Source organism: Gekko japonicus, unplaced genomic scaffold (genome assembly GCF_001447785.1).
Source record: "Gekko japonicus isolate JY-2015 unplaced genomic scaffold, Gekko_japonicus_V1.1 scaffold968, whole genome shotgun sequence".
Taxonomy (NCBI): Eukaryota; Metazoa; Chordata; class Lepidosauria; order Squamata; family Gekkonidae; genus Gekko; species Gekko japonicus.
The window spans coordinates 28,216-48,880 of NW_015174872.1; the positions used below are offsets into that span (position 1 = coordinate 28,216).

Here is a 20,665-nt window from a genome sequence, read left to right on the forward strand (position 1 = left end):
AACTGACAAAGCGCCCCAACGCGTCGTTGGTGACTGCAGATGCTGCCAAGGGCATAAATGACATAATCATTGATTCAGGAGCCACGAAAATATTCTGCTGCAACGAGACTTTGTTGGATAACAAGCAGCAAACAACTACAAAACACGTGAGTTTGGCTGATGGGCGCACAGCCAACGTCCTGTGCAAAGGAGAACTTAAAATACCAGCACTAGACTATACGTTCAAAGATGTGTTGTGTATTCCCTCTCTTGAGTCTAATCTCTTAAGTGTTGCCACGTTAGATAAGGCAAAGTTTGAATTAACATTTGCTAATGAGATGTGTCTAATAACAAGAGGGGGGAGGGATGTGGCCAGGGCAGAACTGAAGGATGGTGTTTATGTGCTGCAAAACACTCCTAAAGCATCTTCTGCTTCTGTGCCAGGTAACAAAAACCCACATAATGAATGTCTCCATTTATATCATAGAAGAATGGGACATATTGGTTTCAATGCTCTGAACAAAACGTTAGCATTAACAGGCAGGCAGAATGTTAAAAACTGTGATAATTTTCTTGACTGTCAGATTTGCAAGCAGGTGAAAAGCAAGGCTTTTCCAGTGGCTCAGAAGAGTATGAGAGAAACTAAGCATGCTCTTGAGGTAATACATGCCGATGTCATAGGCCCATTTCCACCAAGCATATCCCATAATCGCTTTGCATTGATTCTTACGGATGATTGGTCTAGATTTAGCTGGACTTATATTCTGAAACACAAGTCAGATGTATTTAGTACCATTAAGTACTGGCTTAAGAGGGTCAAAAACCAGCTTGGTAACCTGAAAGCATTTCAGTGTGACATGGGTGGGGAATTCATGTCTAATCAAATGAAATTATGGTTCCAACAACAAGGTGTTAAACTTAGGGTTGCCAACCCAGGAACGCCACAAGAAAATGGCTTGGCAGAACGCCATGGTGCCATGTTACAGACCACAATGTATGCTATGCTAGCAGATGCCAATCTGCATATCAGGTATTGGGCAGAAGCTTTGAAATGTGCGTGTTATACCACTAACAGAACATGGTCAAGTGCTATTGACAACATCCCTTATGCTATGCTGTATGGGAAACCCCCAGACCTAAGATACCTGCGTGTATTTGGGACAAAGGCCTGGGTCAATGTACCTTTAGATAAGAGGAGAAAGGGAGGTGTTCGCTCAAAACAAATGCTGTTTCTTGGTTATCAGCAAGGCATGAAGTCCTACAGGTTCACAAATGAGCATGACAAGGTCAATTTTAGCAGGTCTGCGTCATTTTGTGAGGGACAGAACTGGAACAGAGTTCATGCAAATACAATGCCTACACAGGTTGCATTACCTATTACTCCTAGTGTTAAGGTGGAAACTGAGAATGAGGTTCCAGTACCTGGTAACATACAGCCCGAAAGCTCTGAGAGTGCTCAACCAGAGCAAAGCATTCCCAGAAGGTCTGATAGAAGCAATAAAGGTGTACCTCCACAAAGGTATGGATATGACCAAGTGGTTAACCATGTGTATCTGCAAGAACCTACATGTTATACTGATGTGTTGAAAATGCCTGAACTTGAGAAGCAGGCATGACTGGAAGCCATGGAGGCAGAGTACCAATCTTTATGTGAAAATGATGTGTTTGATGTTACTGATCTGCCTAAGGGTAAACATGTAATAGGTTGCAGGTGGCTGTACAAATTGAAGCCAGTACAGAATGGGAAACCTCAAAGGAAAGCCAGAATTGTGGCTAGAGGCTTTTTACAAAGGGAAACAGATTTTGATGAAACATTTTCACCCACAGTGAAGAACCATACCCTAAATGTAGCTTTGGTTAAAGCATGTTTAGAGAGCATGCAAGTGCATCATTTTGATTTCACAACAGCTTATTTAAATGCTGAGTTAAAGGAAGAGCTGTACATGCAACAGATACCAGGTTTTGAGCAAGGTGAAGCTAACCAGGTGCTCAAACTGAAAAGGGGTCTTTATGGTCTTAAACAAAGTGGTTTCTTATGGAATCAATGTTTAACCAAAACTCTGAAAAATATGGGATTTGAACAAAGTAAGGCAGATCCTTGCATGTTTTGTAAAACAGTAGGAAGCTCCAAAACTTATCTGCTTATCTTTGTTGATGATCTTTGTTATTTGTTTAATCATGAGGATCAATTAGAATGGTTTAAACAAACTGCCAAACAACATTTCAAAATGAAACATCTTGGTGAAATTAAACACTATCTGGGTATAGACATAGGTAGAAATACTGATGGCTTCTTTGAACTGAGTCAGGAAACAAAAATTGTTGACTTGCTGAAAGCATTCAATATGCAAGATGCATACCCTGTTGCTACCCCTATGTCTACAGGTTTTATAAAAGAACCAGAAAATGGAAGTTTTGAAAACAAAACATTGTACCAATCTTTAATGGGTTCTTTGATATACCTATCAACATGGTCTCGCCCTGATATTTCTTATGCTGTAAACTTATTGTGTCAAAGGAATGCAAATCCAACAATGAGGGATTGGAATGCAGCTAAAAGAATCTTACGTTATTTAAAGGGCACAATGCATTACAAACTTGTACTGAAGTGTGATGACTCACAGCAGGTGCTAGCTTATACTGATTCCAGTTGGGGCAACAGTGCGGATGCCAAAAGCATAACTGGTTACATTATAACTGTTTGTGGTTCTATGGTTATCTGGAAATCTGTTAAACAACAGTACGTAGCTTTAAGCAGCTGTGAATCCGAATTCGCCTCTATTAATGAGTGTACAATACAACTTGAATGGTTGAAACAATTGTTGGAAGACTTTGATGTCAAATGTAATATGCCTATGCTTATTAGATGTGACAACTCCGCAGCTGAGCAATTAGCAGATTCACAAGGAATCAGGCCAAGGAGCAGGCATATAAATATCCGTTACCAGAATGTACGTGATACAGTACAAAGAGGTCTTGTAACTCTGCAACATTGTTCTACAAATCAAAACGTTGCTGATGTATTTACAAAAGCTTTGGATAAGGACAAATTCCTACGGTTCAGGGAAGGTCTCTGCATGATTGAAACTGCTGAATCTTAGGGGGAGTGTCAATAATGTAAGCTTCAGCTGTTAGATGACTCTGATCTATCTGACAGTTGTCATGTGATTGTCATGTGGTGCAGTACCAGACTTATCCAGTTTGTACATGTCTGGGCAAGGACTAAGTCACCATGACTAAGCACATTGCTGATTGGCTGTGCTATGTATATATGTACAGTGTGCTTATGCTCAGTGTTCTCCCCTGTATTTGTGGATGCCTGGCGAAGCATGCTGTCTGAGAGCTGTATATATCTGTAAATAAAATCTCTGTAAATAGTAACCACTGGACTGCTTTATGTGGTGAGCTATTGGGAGTGGCTGGTGGCTAGAACTCTGCTAGAGTATTCTGCAAGTTCCTGAGTACCCTGTTCAACTGCCAACGCACTGCGCGACACCCTCAGCCAGCAGGTGCAAACTTTCAGAACTGTAGATGACTGCAATAAAAAGGAGGCAGCAGAGCACCGCTTGTGCTTCTTCTAATCCAACCCATTAACAATAAAATTTTAGTGATGATATTATTGTTTATTCAATTGAAAATTACATTTTCCAGGAACTGATTTATAGTAACAAAATCTGAACAATTCATCAAAACACTAAGAACTTTTTGAAACTTTTGCTGCCAACAACCAATAAAATTTCAAGAGTAACTGAAAATCCCACTGGGGAAAAAAAGATCATGTTGTAAGCCCTCCTGAAAGCTGTCAAGGGAGGGGGGGTTCAGGTACATCCACTGGTAACCTGTTCCACAGCAATGCTAGACAATTACTGGTTCTGAAAAGAAGAGATATATACTAGCAGTATCAAGGAAACAGTCAAGAGGAATGTCTGGGTAGGTCTGAAATGGAACATGGATTCATATCAAAAGATGCAGTCCTTCAGACACGTGGGCCCTGGACTATAAAGGGACTGGCTGGCTTTAAAGGTAAGAACCATCATCCAGTATTAAACAGGTAGGCCATGTTTGTATTGTCTCAACCCTGTCAGTAGGTGTAGAACCACACACTGTACCAGCGGAACTTTCAAAGGCAGCCCCATGCAGGGCACACTGCAGTAATCCAACCCAGAGGTTAAAATAGTATGGCGTGGGGGTATGCACTTGAAAAATTATTGTTTTAATTCCATATTAGAAAGTTATGCATTGTTATTTTCATTAAACATTGGGAATATGGATATCATTCTGGAAATATCTGAATGATACCCCCAATATTGCCCTTCCTAACTTTCCTATACAAAATGACAATTTTGCAAGTCCCACTGCCCCCAGAGCAGCAAGAGTAGGGAGGGAGGGAGAGGAAGAGCCCCTGGCACCAGCTGATCTGTAATGCATCAGTCAAGTTAGTTAGATGGAAAACAAGTCTACCCCTGCTAAAAATAATGTCCCTTTAATATTTAAAGTTTAAAGGGCAGGTTTACCACAGAACAACTGGGGGTGCTCTAAATAATGGACAGTAGACAGACCTGGCTTTTGGACTCTGGAAACCAAATCTACTATCCATTATTTTCAATGGGTGGAAGATCTGCCTTCCGCATTCGAAGGCCAGGTCTACATCCAATTGAAACCTATGGTCCTTTAAATTTTCATTGATAAACTAACCCAATCTAAACTGTGAAATCGATTCCCTCCTGCAAGGAGAATCACTTTTGTTTTTTCTGCATTCAGTTTCAGCGTGGTTCCCTCATTCACCTGACCACAGCATCCAAACTGGTTCAAGACCACAGCCGGGACAGAAAGGGCAAAAAACTGAACCTTAACACTAAAATTCAGAACCTAACAAAGGTTAGTAAAATGTGAAATCTAGTTTTTAATATTGGCCCTCTTTTTCACATTTTACTAATCTTTGTTAGGTTCTGAAATCAAGACCACAGCAGCCACATCTGAATAATGAAATAATAATGAACAATGGATGATCTCACTCAGCTATCTAATAAAGCATGGCCAATAACGGATCTCTGGGGAATATCACAGTTCACGACCTAAAATACAATATCCATACATAAATGCAATTTAAGAACAGCAACAAGAAATGTTTACCAATACTTAATTAAACAAATGAGGAATATAAAGGCTGTGGTCCTCAAAGAGAATATTTCCTTAACTGCCACCAAGAAAATGTCACGCATAATTGTTAAAAGGTTCAATAAGGAAACAGACCAAGATATCCTTTCAGTTCTTAAGCAGATGTTCCTTGGATGCACTGATGGCAATGTGTAATTAAAGCCTCAAAATATGGAGATCAATTGTAACAGCGGGAGCTCTCCAGATCTCACCTTAGGGTTGCCAGCCTCCATGTGGGGCCTGGGGATCTCCTGCTTTTACAACTGATCTCCAGCTGACAGAAATCAGCTCCCCTGGAGAAAATGGCTGCTTTGAAGGGTGGACTCCATGGCACTGTACCATGCTGAGGCCCCTCCCCTCCCCAAACCCCACCCTCTCCTCGATTCACCCCCAATGTCTCTAGGTATTTTCCAACCCAGACCTGCCAACTGTATATCTCACTGAGGTCCTCCCCAAACTCTGGCCTCTCCAGCTTCCAACCCACAAATCTCCAGGAATTTCCCAACTCAGACTTGGCAACCCTGTCTCACCTGGAGATTGGCAACCCTAGGGGAAAGTCAGCTGCACAGCAGGGGGTTGAAGAGAATGGTTTGATGGTCGCTGGCCCACCTCATTAGCCAGCCAGCCATGGTGGAGGCAAAAAGGAGAGAGAGCCGTTTTAAGTTAATTCTGACAGGAAAGTGTTTTTTTACTGACAGAAGTTGGTTGCCTACCAACAGCCACTGAAGAGACAGTTAGTCACAGTTAGTCCCACACAGGACCCAAGAGAAGTCTCTTCCTCAGGAGAGAGTCTGGCTTTCCAGGAGCCGCAGCTCGTTTCCTTTAGGCCAGACCCTCCCTGGCGCTGCCGCTGCTGCTGAAGGAAGGCGGGGCAGCCTTTGAAAGGAGCTGGGCAGCCTTCTCTGCGGTGCAGCCCACTGAGCTATCACCCTGATGAAGTGCAGGCCTTGCGACCGAGGGAGAGGGGCTGCGAGGGGCAGCGAAGGTGAGTGCTTCCCCTGCTTGCCGCCGCTTGCTAGGTCTGCCTTCTTCTCCCCCATGGAGGGGTTGTTGCTCTCTCAGTGGAGCATCCATCCCCTTCACCGGCTCCCTCCAGACTGAGGGAAAACGCTGCCCGCCGGCTCAGTGGGTGGGGCCAAGACAACACAGCGAGCCAATGAAGCCACAGGATTGGGAGACTGTAAGAGTGGCAGCTGAGCGGGCAAAAGGCTGTGGAAGCATGTCCAGGAGGGACACCAAAACTCTTTTATTATAAGGAGAGATTTTATTTATGAGATTTTTATCCTGTTCTCCCCCAAAAGCAAGCTCAGGATGGGTTACAAAGTGCCAGTAAAACATATTTTAAAATTGCATATGAATTCCAGTTAAAAATCTAAAAACCCAACTAACCTACATGATGGTGAGATGGTAATATGAGGACCTCAGGGATATAACTCTATATGACTCCAGAAAGGGCTCAGTCCCAGCCTATGATACAAGCTGGTATAACTAAGATGGTTGAAGAAGGGGCTGATTAGAGCAGGGGAGGTCAGATAAAGTGAGACATACGCTGCCTCAACCAAAGGCCTGGTGGAACAGCTCCATTTTACAGGCCCTGCAGAATTGTAATAAGTTCTGTAGGGCCCTGATCTCAATTGTTCTCAGGCCAGAGACAGAGTTGAAAAAGCTCTGGCTCTGGTTGAGGCTAGGCGGATGTCTTTAAGCCTGGGGATTACCAGGAAGTGTTGTTCTGCCAAGCATTAAAATCTTTGGGGAACATATTTGGAGAGATGGTCCCACAGATATGTTGGTCCCTGACTACATAGGGCCTTGAAGGTTAAAATCATAACTTTGAACCTAATCCAGTACTCAGTTGGCAACTAGTGCAGCTGGCAAAGCACTGGCCGTATGGGTTCCCGCAAAGACATCCCAGACATGAGGTGAGCTGCTGCATTTTGCACCAACTGGAGTTTCCAGGTCAGGTTCAAGGGCAGCCCTGAGTAGAGTGAATTGGAGTAATCCAGTCTGGAGGTGACCACTGCATGGATCACCATTGCCAAGTCATGGGAGGAGAGATAGGGAACCAGCTGCCTGACCAGCCGAAGATGGTAAAAGGCCGATTTGGCAGTATTCGTGACCTGGGACTCCATTGAAAGTGAGGCATCCAGGATCATTCCTAAACTCCTCACTAAAGGCGCCCCCACCAAGGGTCAGAAGCTGGATTCCTGATCCCATCCCCCCACAACTCAGATACAGGACCTCCATCTTCAGTGGATTTAATTTCAGCCAGCTCTGCCCTGAGTAAAATAAATAAATAACCAACCAACCACAGCCTACAAAGCCTCAGCCAGAATGTCTGGGGCAGATTCCAGCTGGCCATCCATCAGCAGATACAACTGGGTATCATCAGCATACTGGTGACAACCCAGCACAAACCTCTGGATTAACTGGGCAAGAGGGTGCATATAGATGTTAAACAGCATTGGGGAGAGGAGCGCCCCCTGAGGGACCCTGCATACTAAAGGGTAACATGGAGACACTCTCTCTCCAAGCACCACTCTCTGTCCCTGACCATGGAGAAAGGAGACCAGCCATTGCAAGATGAGGCGGTGGGCCATCAGATCATAGTTGACCGTATCAAATGCTGCTGTCAAGTCAAGCAGCAACAGCAGTGCTGACCCACCTCAATCCAGATTTCTCCAGAGGTCATCTGTGAGGGTGATCAGTGCTATCTCCATCCCATAGCCAGAGCAGAAACCAGAATGGAATGGATTCAGGATGGTGGTGTCATCCAGAAATACCTGAAGCTGTTTGGGGTGCTTGTTGCCACTTTGCGGGGAGGGCAGGGTATAAATTTGATAATAAATAAATGAAATAAAATATTCCCTGCTGGTGGGATACACCGGTAAGGCAGGATATAAATTGAAAGTAAATAAATAAATAAGCATCTGGCTGGCTAGTGTGGGAAATAGGACACTGGACTACGGAAACCTTTGATATGATCCAATAAGCCTCTAATTTAATTCTTATAAAAGGTATGGGGCTGGGGCATGTAGTTATCCTAGTCACTCTTTTTTCTTTTTCTTTTTTTTGGAAGAAGCGTTTAAAATGTTCAGAGATCCCACTGCTTCCTCTGCATCATCAAATGTGCTACTGAATTATTAAAGTGTGTGGGAAGAAAAGATACTGCAGGGTTTTTTTAATGCTGAGGGAAAGGCATTCTGTGCATGCCCCAGAAGTATATCTCTTCCAGAATTCAGCCTGTGCCGAAAACAAACTCCTAAGCTAAGTCCTATTGAGATCTTGGCACAAACTGAGTAGCTAGAAAAGACAAATTCTAGAGAGGTAGCCTTGTCAGTTTGTTGTGGCAAAACCAAAACGGAATCTTGTGCCACCATAAAAAATAACGTATATTGTAGTTCCAGCTTTCATGGTTAGAATCTATTTCATCAGATGCAAGAAGTAAATTCTTGGTCTGCAGATCTTGCTATACACACAGAAAAATATTTGTAAGAAAAAAGCAGCTATAATTCACATTAAAATGCATAGGTAAAGGAAAGGTTCCCTTGCTCAAAAGCCAGTCGAATCCGACTCTAAGGTTGCGGTGCTCATATCCATTTCAAAGCCGAAGAGCCAGCGCTGTCCAAAGACATTTCCGTGATCATGTGACTGGCATGACTAAACACCAAGGCGCACGGAACGCTGTTACCTTTCCACCGAAGCGGTACCTATTTATCTACTTGCAATTTCTTGCTTTTGAACTGCTAGGTTGGCAGGAGCTAGAACTAGAGACGGGAGCTTACTCCGTCATGCGGCACACTTGGGTCTCGAACTGCTGAACTACCGACCTTCCACAGCCTGCAGTTCAGCGTCTTAACCACTTGAGCCACCACAGCTCCCTTAAAATGCATATTATCGAGCTATACCTTGTAATTAATATATATTACATTTTTGAAAGCCCATATGCAAAAGAAACAGAAAACTGAGGGTAAGCCCCATTGAATAAAATGGGTCTTACTTCTCAGGACACCTGCTTAGGATTGCTTCCAAAAGATCTAGTCAGTTCTGTATCCTTCGATCTACTAAGGATTTATACCTTCAACCTGATCAGGAGCATGGACCCATGGATTATTACCAGGGTAATTTCATGTCAACTCAGTCTCATCAAATCTTGGAAGCTAAGCAGGGTTGGCCCTGGTTACTATTTGGATGGGAGACCACCAAGGAAATCCAGGGGTGTGATGCAGAGGCAGGCAATTGCAAACCACCTCTGATTGTCTCTTGCCTTGAAAAGCTCATGGGATTGTTGTAAATCAGATTTAATTTATAATGTTGTTCGGAGTCTGCCTGGGGGAGAGGTTAGTGGAAATATTTTTAAAATATTTTTGCAGTTTAGTACTTTTTGAGAGAGATTGATTGAGAGAGATTGATGTCTTAGTTCAGTGGGGCTTATTTTCAGGTAGCTTTTGTCTCACCTATATGTAATTGATAGTACAGGGGAGTCTTTGGCTGGGGAGTCTTTCTGATTCTAATTACTCCTGTTTTTGTCATTGTTGTTTGTATTCTGCACTGTGTAAATCATAAATTAAGTAAAATCCATTACTTGATAAACCTTTAATGCTTCCTGTCAAATGACCAATTATTCTATTCACAGTAACAGAAAGCCAAGTGATTTGTTTATTATATTTGTTTTGGTTCAGGGTCATGGGAGGCCAGATGGATTTTTTGTCCAGGGACCCATGGTGGCTTTAAGGGCTATCAGACTACCATTCCCACAGTAAGAAATGTGATGCTAGAAATTTCTCCAAAAACTTTAGCTTTGTTTTTTATATTACAGAAAGCAGTGCATTTTTGGTAGAATGCAGAGAATCGGTGAGAATGGAGAACACAAGGGAAAATCTTTCAGGCCAGGTGTTTACATATATGTACAGTATTTATTTGCAAATCCAGTAACATTTTCTGGGTTATGTTTTATTAAACAAACATGTAAGACCCAGGTTTTCATCCACACTTTGTCATGGAAGACAGATATTTCTTTGGTGAATTTGGGCCACTCACCCAAGCTTAGCCTAACCTACATCCTAGAATTGTTAAGAACATAAGAACATAAGAGATGCCAATGTTGGATCAGGCCAAAGGCCCATCCAGTCCAACACTCTGTATCACACAGTGGCCAGAAATACCAGTGCCATCAGGAGGTCCACCAGTGGGGCCAGGACACTAGAAGCCCTCCCACTGTTGACCCCCCCCAAGCATCAAGATGACAGAGCATCACTTGCCCCAGAGTCCCTATCTATACCTTGTGGCTAATAGCCACTGATGGACCTCTGCTCCATATGCTTATCTAATTCCCTTTTGAAGCCGTCCATGCTTCTAGCCGCCACCACTTCCTGTGGCAGTGAATTCCAAGTGTTAATCACTCTTTGGGTGAAGAAGTACTTCCTCTTATCCGTTCTAACCCGACCGCTCAGCAATTTCATGGAGTGCCCACGAGTTCTTGTATTGTGAGAAAGGGAGAAAAGTACCTCTTTCTCTACCTGCTCTTTCCCATGCATAATCTTATAAACCTCAATCATGTCACCTCTCAGTCGTCGTTTCTCCAAGCTAAAGAGCCCTAAGCGCCTTAACCTTTCCTTATAGGGAAAGTGTTCCAACCCCTTTATCATTCGAGTTGCCCTTTTCTGCACTTTTTCCAAAGCTATAATATCCTTTTTAAGGTGTGGTGACCAGAATTGCACACAGTATTCCAAATGAGGTTGCACTATTGATTTATATAGGGGCATTATCAGGAGGTTCAAGAGTGTATCGAATGTATCCTGTGCAAGCTAGAGACATCATATTTGCTGGGGACCTCCCCCACACACTTCTCTATGTGCCCTCTAAGTTCTACCCCCGCCGTTGCTTTGAAGTTTCGTAAACATCTAGATTGAGCGTAGACCGTTTTGAAACGTGTCCATTCACAAACCAGCGCAAACTGCCATGAACCACTAGAAAGTTTTGGAAAGTTCAAGCTGGCTGACCTGCTCACTCTCTGTTTTCTATTAATTAGCCAGGTTTTGATCCATAAAAGGACTTGTCCTTTTATCCCATGATTTTTGAGCTTACTTAGGAGCCTTTGATGAGGAACTTTATCAAAAGCTTTCTGGAAGTCAAGGTAAACAATATCTATTGGATCCCCCTTGTCCACATGTTTGTTCACCCCCTCAAAGAACATTAGCAGGTTTGTGAGACAAGATCTTCCCTTACAGAACCCATGCTGAGTCTGCCTCAATAGGTTTTGTTCATCTATGTGCCTACTAATTCTTTCCTTAATAATGGTTTCCACCAATTTACCAGGTATCGACGTGAGACTGACTGGCCTGTAATTTCCCGGATCTCCTCTGGAACCCTTTTTAAAGATGGGGGTGACATTTGCTACCTTCCAGTCCTCAGGAATGGAGGCAGATTTTAAGGAAAGATTACATATTTTTGTCAGGAGATCCACAAGTTCACATTTGAGTTCTTTCAGAACTCTCGGATGTATGCCATCTGGGCCTGGTGATTTATCAGTTTTTGAGTTGTCTATCAGTTTTAGGACCTCCTCTCTCGTCACCTCAATCTGACTCAGGTCTTTCAACACCCCTCCCGAACTCAGCAGTTCTGGAGTTGTGAGGATAAAATGGAGGAGAGAACAATGTAAGCCACTTTGGGTCCCCATTGGGGAGAAAGGCGTGATATAAATGAAATAAACAAAAATAAAATAAAATAAATGACAGGTTTGGAGCATAGCTGGATATTACAGGTATATTTTTAGCTGAATACTACAGGTATCTTCTCTTTACTAAATCTACCATATCATCACCACCCCAGATGATGGTTTACTTTTTCCAAATGGTATAGTTGTTTCACTAAAGTTATAACTATCTAGCATCTGAGGTATTTAAGATTTGTTTCACTTTTGCACCTTTTCAAAGGATGATTGATTGCGTGACTAAAGCTCAACTATATTGTTATCATCAGACAAGCAACATTAATTTCTGTCATATGAACTATTATAATTTTATAATATTTTTACCCAGGTTGAGTTTGTCACATGATAGCATAAGATAAATTAAGAAGCCTAATGGAAGTGTCTAGAAAAGACTGCTCTGAAAATGGGTAATATAAATGGGATAAAATTAATCTTTTTAATCATTCCTTGAGGAAGGTCACTGAACTCTTAACTTAAAGGTCACAGGGAAGACAAATTGCCTGAAAAAGAGCAGTTTTTAAAAGACTTCATTTAGGTTCTCTCTACACACTGGGAAAAACAAAAATTGTAATTCTAAATTCATATACCAGCTCTACAGTATTTCTTCTCATCTAAAATTAATTTATTTTACAAGAAGACCCAAGAAAACTTTAGCCAAATATGCAAACAAACAACCCAATCCAGTGACACTAATCTCTGTGGAATAGCAGGCATCTAAATATAGATCTTCAATTTACAGCAGAGACATGAGTCTATAGTAAAGCTAAGCAGTCTGCGTTTAAAAGGATTAAAGGGCTTATTTAAGGTTAGATGACACTTGCATTTCCATTAGTATAACAGGCATTATTTAGCATCTCAGAGAGATACACCATAAAGGTGCCATTTTGAAATGTAGTAGCATAATCTTTCCAATAGGAGTGTCAAACTGAAGCAGCTTCACCAGTTGCCTACAATCCACAGCCCTGACTTTTCACCACAAACATGTCAATTCCACCTGAAATGGACATTAAGCAATTCCACATCAATTATACATTAAAATGATAAACCCCATTCAGCCCATAATTCTGAAACAAAATAATTTGTAAACATTAAATTTGTATTTTCATGACTACATTCTTCGTTTTATTTTTTGGCTTTGCAATAGATATTTGATGTGGCCATAAAACTTAATTCCTGTTTCAATTTTCTATACCTGGAACAGTAATTTCAAAGGCCTTTCTTATCAGCTTTAAAAAGTTTCTCTGAGGGAGTACCCATATGTGCTTTTTACAAAGAGGGTAGAAGTGCAGGGGAAGATAAAGGAAAGCATGGCCTGCTTATTCACTCTGTCACCCGTTGCTTCTTCACACACCTCCAGTCAGCCAAGTGATGGAAGCTATGGGGTTTCTGTGGTGAACTAGTATGAAAATGTCTCTACTGTGCTGTGCTTCTGGGGGTTATACTTAAAACTTAATCCAGTTGAAAGCTTTTCCTTTACCAAGAGCTGATCTTATCAGGAAGAATATAGAGGCCCACCATCATTCATGATTGGTCTGTTTACTTGCAGTCATTGACATACAAGAGTTATGGCCTAGAGGGTAAAGGGCCTATTAGAGTGTGTTCATAGTTTCTTTTGCATTTTCTTTGGCCATTTGGGGAACAGTGTGAATGGTTGTGCTGCTGGTACCCTCATGGTTAGATTTCCCTGGCCAGATTTCGTTTATGAAGGATGTATGCTGAGCGGGCACAAACTCATCTTACTATACATCTGTTCAGGACTGGAGCTACCATATAAACCACCTCTTGAGGGTTGCCCAATGTGCACAATGGTTATATTCATCTCCATCTGGTTTTCACATACTAATTCTGTTTCACTGCAGTTCATGGACCTAAAATGATACGAATATATATTCACAGGTTTGTGTTTTGAGCAAGATATTAAATACTAGATCTGAAAGAGGTTCCCAACTTGGCTGTATAATACCATGCACATCAAATAGCTTGGACAGAGAGACATGTGGTAGGAACACTGTCAAAAGACAGTGGTGTATGGTCTTCCTGATGTTGTTGGAATGCAGGTGGGCAAGGGAAAAAAACCTCTGCAGAGGGAATGGCTTCAACCCCACCTTGGCAGTCTGATTTGGAGGATGCTATCAACAATTTCCAGGAGTGCAGATTATTTGGTCTTTACTGAACTGACCAGATTATCTGGTTTGATGTGTCAGTGGAGCCTTGGAGTCCTGGAAGGTCACAGAGAAAATTAAGAAGACATTTCAGGACTTTGTAGACTTTTACAGAGGACAGGTGATATTTCTTGATGTTCCTCATAAGCTCTGAGAGATGTACGGGACCACAGCAATCCACTCCACAGAGAAGGCATTAAATTTGAGTTGCTGCAGCTTCCACTGATTTGGCAAGTTAAGGCCGCTTTATTGGAGCATACTTCAAGAGGACTAAGTGGGGATGAGCTCCACTTGTACCTCCAAGAGAGTCTCCTTAAGGAGCAGTGGACTGGACACACAAACAAATCCACAGCAGAGACTGCCTTCCAACCACACCCCCAGTTGGTAGCAATGAATAGCATGTGCTATCCATGTGGCCTGCTGTTTCAGGTCTTTCTTCCTCTCCAGTATATCCAGCAGGTTTCCCCTATCAACACTGAGTTGTCAAAACATCCCTGCCTTCTTTAGACCAAATTCTTGTAAGCCACACAGAATAAACTTGCACCTTTTCCAATCCTGTTCAGGTGTATGTCTCCTGTCCTCACACTGCATCCTGCTCTGGGTACAAGATATGCATGTATCTCTCAAATGAAGTCAGCAGAGCATGTGGCATACTATTAACTAATATCTGAGCATCACATAATAATAGAATGCAACAATTGCAAGATGAAATACTGGCAGCATTTTACCTGTTCTTGTTGAAGGTCCTCTTGATATTTCTAAAGAACAAGGTTTCTTTGTAACTGCTGCATCTAGAAAATCACAGAGATCATTCTCATTTTCTGCAGAAAATGTTTCAGAAGAAGCAGATGGCACTGCTTCCAGTGTATAACTCCTCTTCTTTGGAAATGACTCCTAAAATATAGAAGAGCAACTATGTATTCAAGATGGCCTTATTGAAGATAGGAAAATTGGGAAGGAAATGTTAACAACTGAAATAAATGTAGTTTTAAAATCACTAGAGTAACGTTGTCTGTTTCATTTTCTAAAGTAATAGTAATTAACTTTAAAACAGACTTTTCCATCAAACAAGAAGCTTTTAAAAAGGAGGGTAGAAAAATCAGTAAGCTGCCCAGATATCATTTTCATCATCATGACAGCACACTGCTTCACAGAATTTCAAAGCAAGCAAACACGTCATGGAGCCAGGGAGCTAAGGAATCTATAATGTAAATTTTGACTATGTGAGAAAGAACAGAGGAAGGAGAAGGATACTGTATTCAAATCTTTATTGTTAATTTCATTATTTTCTATGTCCTTTCTAGATAGAAAGTGATTTTTTTCCAGTTTCATTGACAGCTTGTGAGGATTGGTATTACAGTTTTTATAAGCAGAACATAACATTACATTTTTATAAGCAGGACATGAGAAAATTGATATAAAACTTTTAAAAAGAAATCTGTTAGCTGTTGTCTTATGATTAAGTAAGTCACTTTCATTACATCCTTACTTTAGTCAATTAGAGATAATTCAGCCTTCAAATCTTTTTTAACCAGTTTGAAATGTCAGAGCTGTCCAAGGTTGTATGTAGAATAAAGATATGCACACGACTGCATATCAGTTACTTTGGCACTGATCAGTTGAAACTAATTCCAGTGTGGGTTTAGATAACAACAAATTCTAAAGTATACTCTGGAGACTGAAAGTATTACTATTAATAGTGTTCTAACAGTAATTAAAATAATTAACAACCGATCAGTATCTGCTACCTAAGACAAAATAAAAACAGTTATGAAGCCTATCACAGTTCACCACCACCAGCATCAAGATTACAAAAGTTCAGGGTCATCTGGCTGTGAAGCCCCTAAACTGAATTACATGTAAGTATATGTTCACATAACAGATCCCTCTCAATTCTCAGGCCCCACTCCCAATTCACAGCCCCACAAAAGGCACTCAAGGGTTGAAAACTCTCCAGAACATGGAATGTAGTGTGGGTTGTAGCTTGAAGGGAAATAGAAATTGACCCAATTATTATGCAAGGATATAGGGAGGGGATTTTCACTGCTCTCCCAGACTACATCCCACATTTTTCCCAAGAGAGGAGATTTTCATTGGAACAAGAGGTTGCAAGTAAGAGAACTGTTCTGGGCTCTGTTTTCATTCATGATTCAAAGGCTGCAACCCTGTACATTTGCTGCAAGTTTTTAATTATTCATTCATTCATTCATTCATTCATTCATTCATTCATTTATAGTCTGCCTTTCTCACTTGCACTCAAGGTGGATTACAACAGAGTGAGTCAATACAATTGACAGAATGGGACATAGAAAAAACAATGGAATAGGAATTAGGGTTGTAGCACCAGCCAGAAGTCTAAAAACAGAACTGAAGTGAAGCATAAGTATTAACATGACACATGATGATGCAAAAATTACATCGGGGAATCTCCATCGCCTGGAGGTTTCAGGCCCCCGGGAAGTGAAGTTGACCCAAACCAGGGCTAGGGCATTCTCGGTGGCAGCTCCCACCTGGTGGAATGAGTTCCCGGAGGAGATCCAGGCCCTGCGGGACCTAGTGCAGTTCCGCAGGGTCTGCAAGATGGAGCTCTTCCGCCAGGCCTTTGAGGGGGAGCCGCCGCCGCTACTATTCCACCAATGATATTCCAACCATCTACCCCACATAGTGGGGATAGATGTCGCCCAATAGAGCTGGGGAAACATTCTTCCTGGCGCTCCCACTGTGAAGAACTTGGCCGCCAGTGTAGGACGCCGCCCATCTTGGATTTTATGTAAATTATCAAAGCACCAAATTTTATGTCAAGATATAGTGTTTTTACTATGCTGTTGTTTGCATGCATATTTTAACTTCGGCATGGCCATTTGTTAGCCGCCCCGAGCTGTATATTGGATGGGGCGGGATATAAATCCCAAAAATAAATAAATAAATAAATAAATAGCAAGATCCTAGTTTCAGCATACTATGCACAATAGTATAGACCACAATCCCTAATAATTTATACAAGTAACTTTGTGAAACATTTAATACAATGCAACTCTGCATAGAGAGATGCTCTTTAATAATTCAGTTCTGCACACTTTGTGGAAAGCCGGGAGAGAGTATACGCTGATAACATCTGATTTATTTATTTATATGTATTTATGATTGCCATTTTTTGAATACTATGTTATTGCATTGTCTCAATGCATCTGTGTTTTAACATATTTTAACCACTGTAAACCACACTGAGCCTGCTACACGAGGAGGGCGGGATATACATTGAATAAAATAAATAAATAAATAAACTTTTCTGACCTCATCAGGCAGGACATTCCATAAAATGAGGGCCACAACAGAGACGGCACATGTATGGGCAAATGTCCAAGTCCATGAAGAGCTTTAGATGTGATAGCTAACACCTTAAATTGAGCCCAGTAACTGATGAGCAGCCAGTGAAGTGCCTCCAGGATGGGAATAACATTCATGCTCCATCTAGCTGCTGATAATATCGAGCCATGGCATTCTGCACCAACTGGAGTTTTTCAACTGATTTTGTTCCCCCTATCTTACTGTATACTGGAACCAATTCATCCTGTTCCCAGATGCTGCCACCTGATCTTTACCAGGTTCCCACCCTCATAAGCAAGTGTACAGGCATTAGAGCAGAATGAATCTTTCAAACACTTTGGATGATTTAATACATTTATTCCAGGTTACTCCCATCCTTCCCATTCTTCCCATTTCCAGCATATGTATATTAGCACTGCAAACAGTGGTGACATCCAGGTGTCATAACCAATGCTCCCTCTAAGCTGTGGAGTCTTGTGAGCAAAAATTCTTCTTTGTGAGCTATTGGCATTAAAGCTGTGAGTGATTTGGCTACTGCATAAATTAGTTTGCTCTGGAGCCACCCTTCCTGAGCTAACTCAAAAATGTGTGAGCTGGAGGCTGAAAAACTGTGAGCTAGCTCACACTGACTCAGCTTAGAGGGAACACTGGTCATAACTTGTCTATGACAGGCTTGTTGTCCTGCTCATGTTGTCCCCTTTCTCCTCCCCCACCTACATATTTCCCTTTGCACACCGAGCATGAGTGAAGGGTTCCTGTTTGGGAAACCTTAAGTCAATATTTCCCACCATGTCCAATACAGGTGCTTGGGCAATCTGGGACTTTTTTTCTTCCTCATGAACTTTGAATTCTAACTTGGGAATAAATTGAGGTTTGGAGGGTCACTTTATGTCCCTGCCCAGTGAGTTTGATTATTTTTTTTTTTAACTGTACAATTTACCCTAGTGAGTTTGATACATATTTGGACAAGCAGTGTAACGATTCCTTGTTTTTGTGTGTGTGTGTCTCTTTAAAAGTTTGGTTGCATGGCTGTGATAGATAGACTAGAGTGGTTGAGAGAGGCAAGTATGGTATGATTGGTGGTTGACAGAGAGGGGGAGGGGTTTTGGAAGTGAATCTGAGTGGATGAGTATGTGAGTCAGTCAAGAGTGACAGTTAGATGTTGACAGTTGAGTTCGGTGTTGAAGCAGTTAAGCTGACAGCTGAGGTGGTTCAGTGAAAAGGGAAAGAGATCTAAAAGCTGAATGTCTAGGAAAAAGTAAAGTTTAAGTGAAGAAAAGTTATAGGAAAGTCTGTGTCTCATAACAGACTGGAGTGAAACAGTAAACGTATATGGCATTGAGATAAACAAGTGTTACAAAGTTACATGAAAAGTTCCCTGTCAGAGAGAGAGAGAAGATTGTGTGTGATACCAAAGCTTTCTTTTCTATTCACCACACCTCAGAAGTCATACTCTTCTGGTGTTTATTTTGGACGTACATCATTGTATTAAAGTGGAGTTAAAGTGACTTTCCCATTTGGTAATATTTGGATTTTGCTGGTGAGAAATGGTGCTGTTGTATTGGTTTCAGTAGTTGTGAGATACCATATAAATAAGAGGGATTATTTTTACAGAACAAGTTTCTAATTTTTCATATTCAGAATTTTATTTTGCTCACATAAAGAACACCGCAGTTTAAATTATAATCACTGGTACAGATCAAAATGATAATATCTGACTCACTCTATTTATTTCTATTTACTAAAGAATGGATAATACTTCTACTCCCACACCAACCCAGTTCACCACATACCAACGCTTTTAAAAAGAAGACCGAGTAATGGAAACCAAATGAGTAGTAAATTGAAACAGCAAACTGCACATCAAATTGACTATGAACTAAATATTTTCTTGCTTTTTTATTTATTATTTTCCCACTTTAGATTTTGAGACTTGATTTCTTATTTGCTGTAGTTTCAATCTGCTATTGTGCTGCTATTTTCAAAAATATTTTTGAAGAACATGTAGCACACTTGGGGTTGCACGATAATAGAGACCTTCATAATAGATTTTCCAACACTGTAAACAGCTTTCAATCTTTCAGAAAGGTTATTACTTATTGTTGCTTTACTAGGAAACTTGATTGAATCCTGATTGTAGACTCTGGGTGACACTCTTCACCTTAAAACTGTCAGAAGAAAATATACTCTGCATCCTACTAGAAACTTCGGTCACTTTTGGTGTAATGGATGCAGAGAGTGTACAATCTCTGCAGCACCCTATCTAAACTTTTGTGTTGTAAATTAGGGAAGTGCACAATTATTTGCTCAATTTTTACTTAATTTTATTTTTTAAAACATTGATTTAGCTTCTTTAAAAACATTTAGTTTCATTTAATTTTGATTAGTTTCATTTAGTATTCATTTCAGTTAGTCAGCCTGGTTTGTGTTTCCATTGGTTTTAGTGGCAACACAGTTCTGGCAGTAGTTTACTCCTACAGTCAAATACTCCGGGGATTGTAGCCCTAACCCAAGGTATCATTCCCACTACATTTCAAACAGACAGGAGAAAGTGTCTCTGTATTATTGGCATTTAAAATCCTTGCTCACAGAATAGGCTTAGAGAGGCATTTTGTAATCAAAGAAAGTTGTGCAAGGGCCAAGTTAGCAAGAAAGTGGACCCATCTCTATATCGGATATGCAGAAGTAAGGTGAAGGATTGCACTGCTTGCAGAGCCACCACCCAATTGCTGCCTCTGTGACATGAGATCCCCCCCCCCCGGGAAACCTTGTAGTATTTATACAGACCCTACCTGTTCACATCTAAAAGAGGGGAGCTGCCTGTACATTTCTCCCAGTGAAACAAATAGCAACTGTGGGTAGCTTTTTAACGTTGTAAAAAAGGCAAGGGCTCCCAGTCAATATCAGGGGGAGAGGCTGTTCCTATATATTAATAAAATCTCTTATGAGATCCATGAATTAATCTCCCAGCATCTCATCTAGTTTGGCCCTGAGGGACTAAATGAGGACTAAATGGGATGTGATAGGATAGCTGAACTGCATTCTGGAATTAGTGGAGTCAGAAATCAATGCCTACAGTCAAGAACATTTGTATTCTAGAAGTGTTTCCATGTGAAGGTGCTCCTGTTACCCAAATAGCTGCCATGTTTAAAATTGTTGTTGTTGTTCAGTCGCACAGTCGAGTCCGACTCTTCGCGACCCCATGGACAAGATCTCGCCAGGCCCTCCTGTTTTCCGCCGTCCTCTGAGGTTTGCTCAATTTTATGTTCGTTGCATCTATGACACTGTCTAACCATCTCATCCTTTGCCGTCCCCGTCTTCTTTGACCTTC

General features: G+C 41.3%; 1 protein-coding gene across 1 annotated transcript in view; it reads right to left on the reverse strand.

The window, feature by feature from the left end:
- The window catches only part of LOC107121815 (ankyrin repeat and sterile alpha motif domain-containing protein 1B-like), a gene marked incomplete at its 3' end in the record, with an annotated part of 257,150 nt that overhangs the window by 12,820 nt on the left and 223,665 nt on the right, over positions 1-20,665 (reverse strand). Inside the window, exon 10 of the mRNA XM_015424811.1 lies at positions 14,736-14,901. Within this exon, the coding sequence (XP_015280297.1) occupies positions 14,736-14,901 (166 nt within the window). The remainder of the gene's footprint in view (positions 1-14,735; positions 14,902-20,665) is intronic.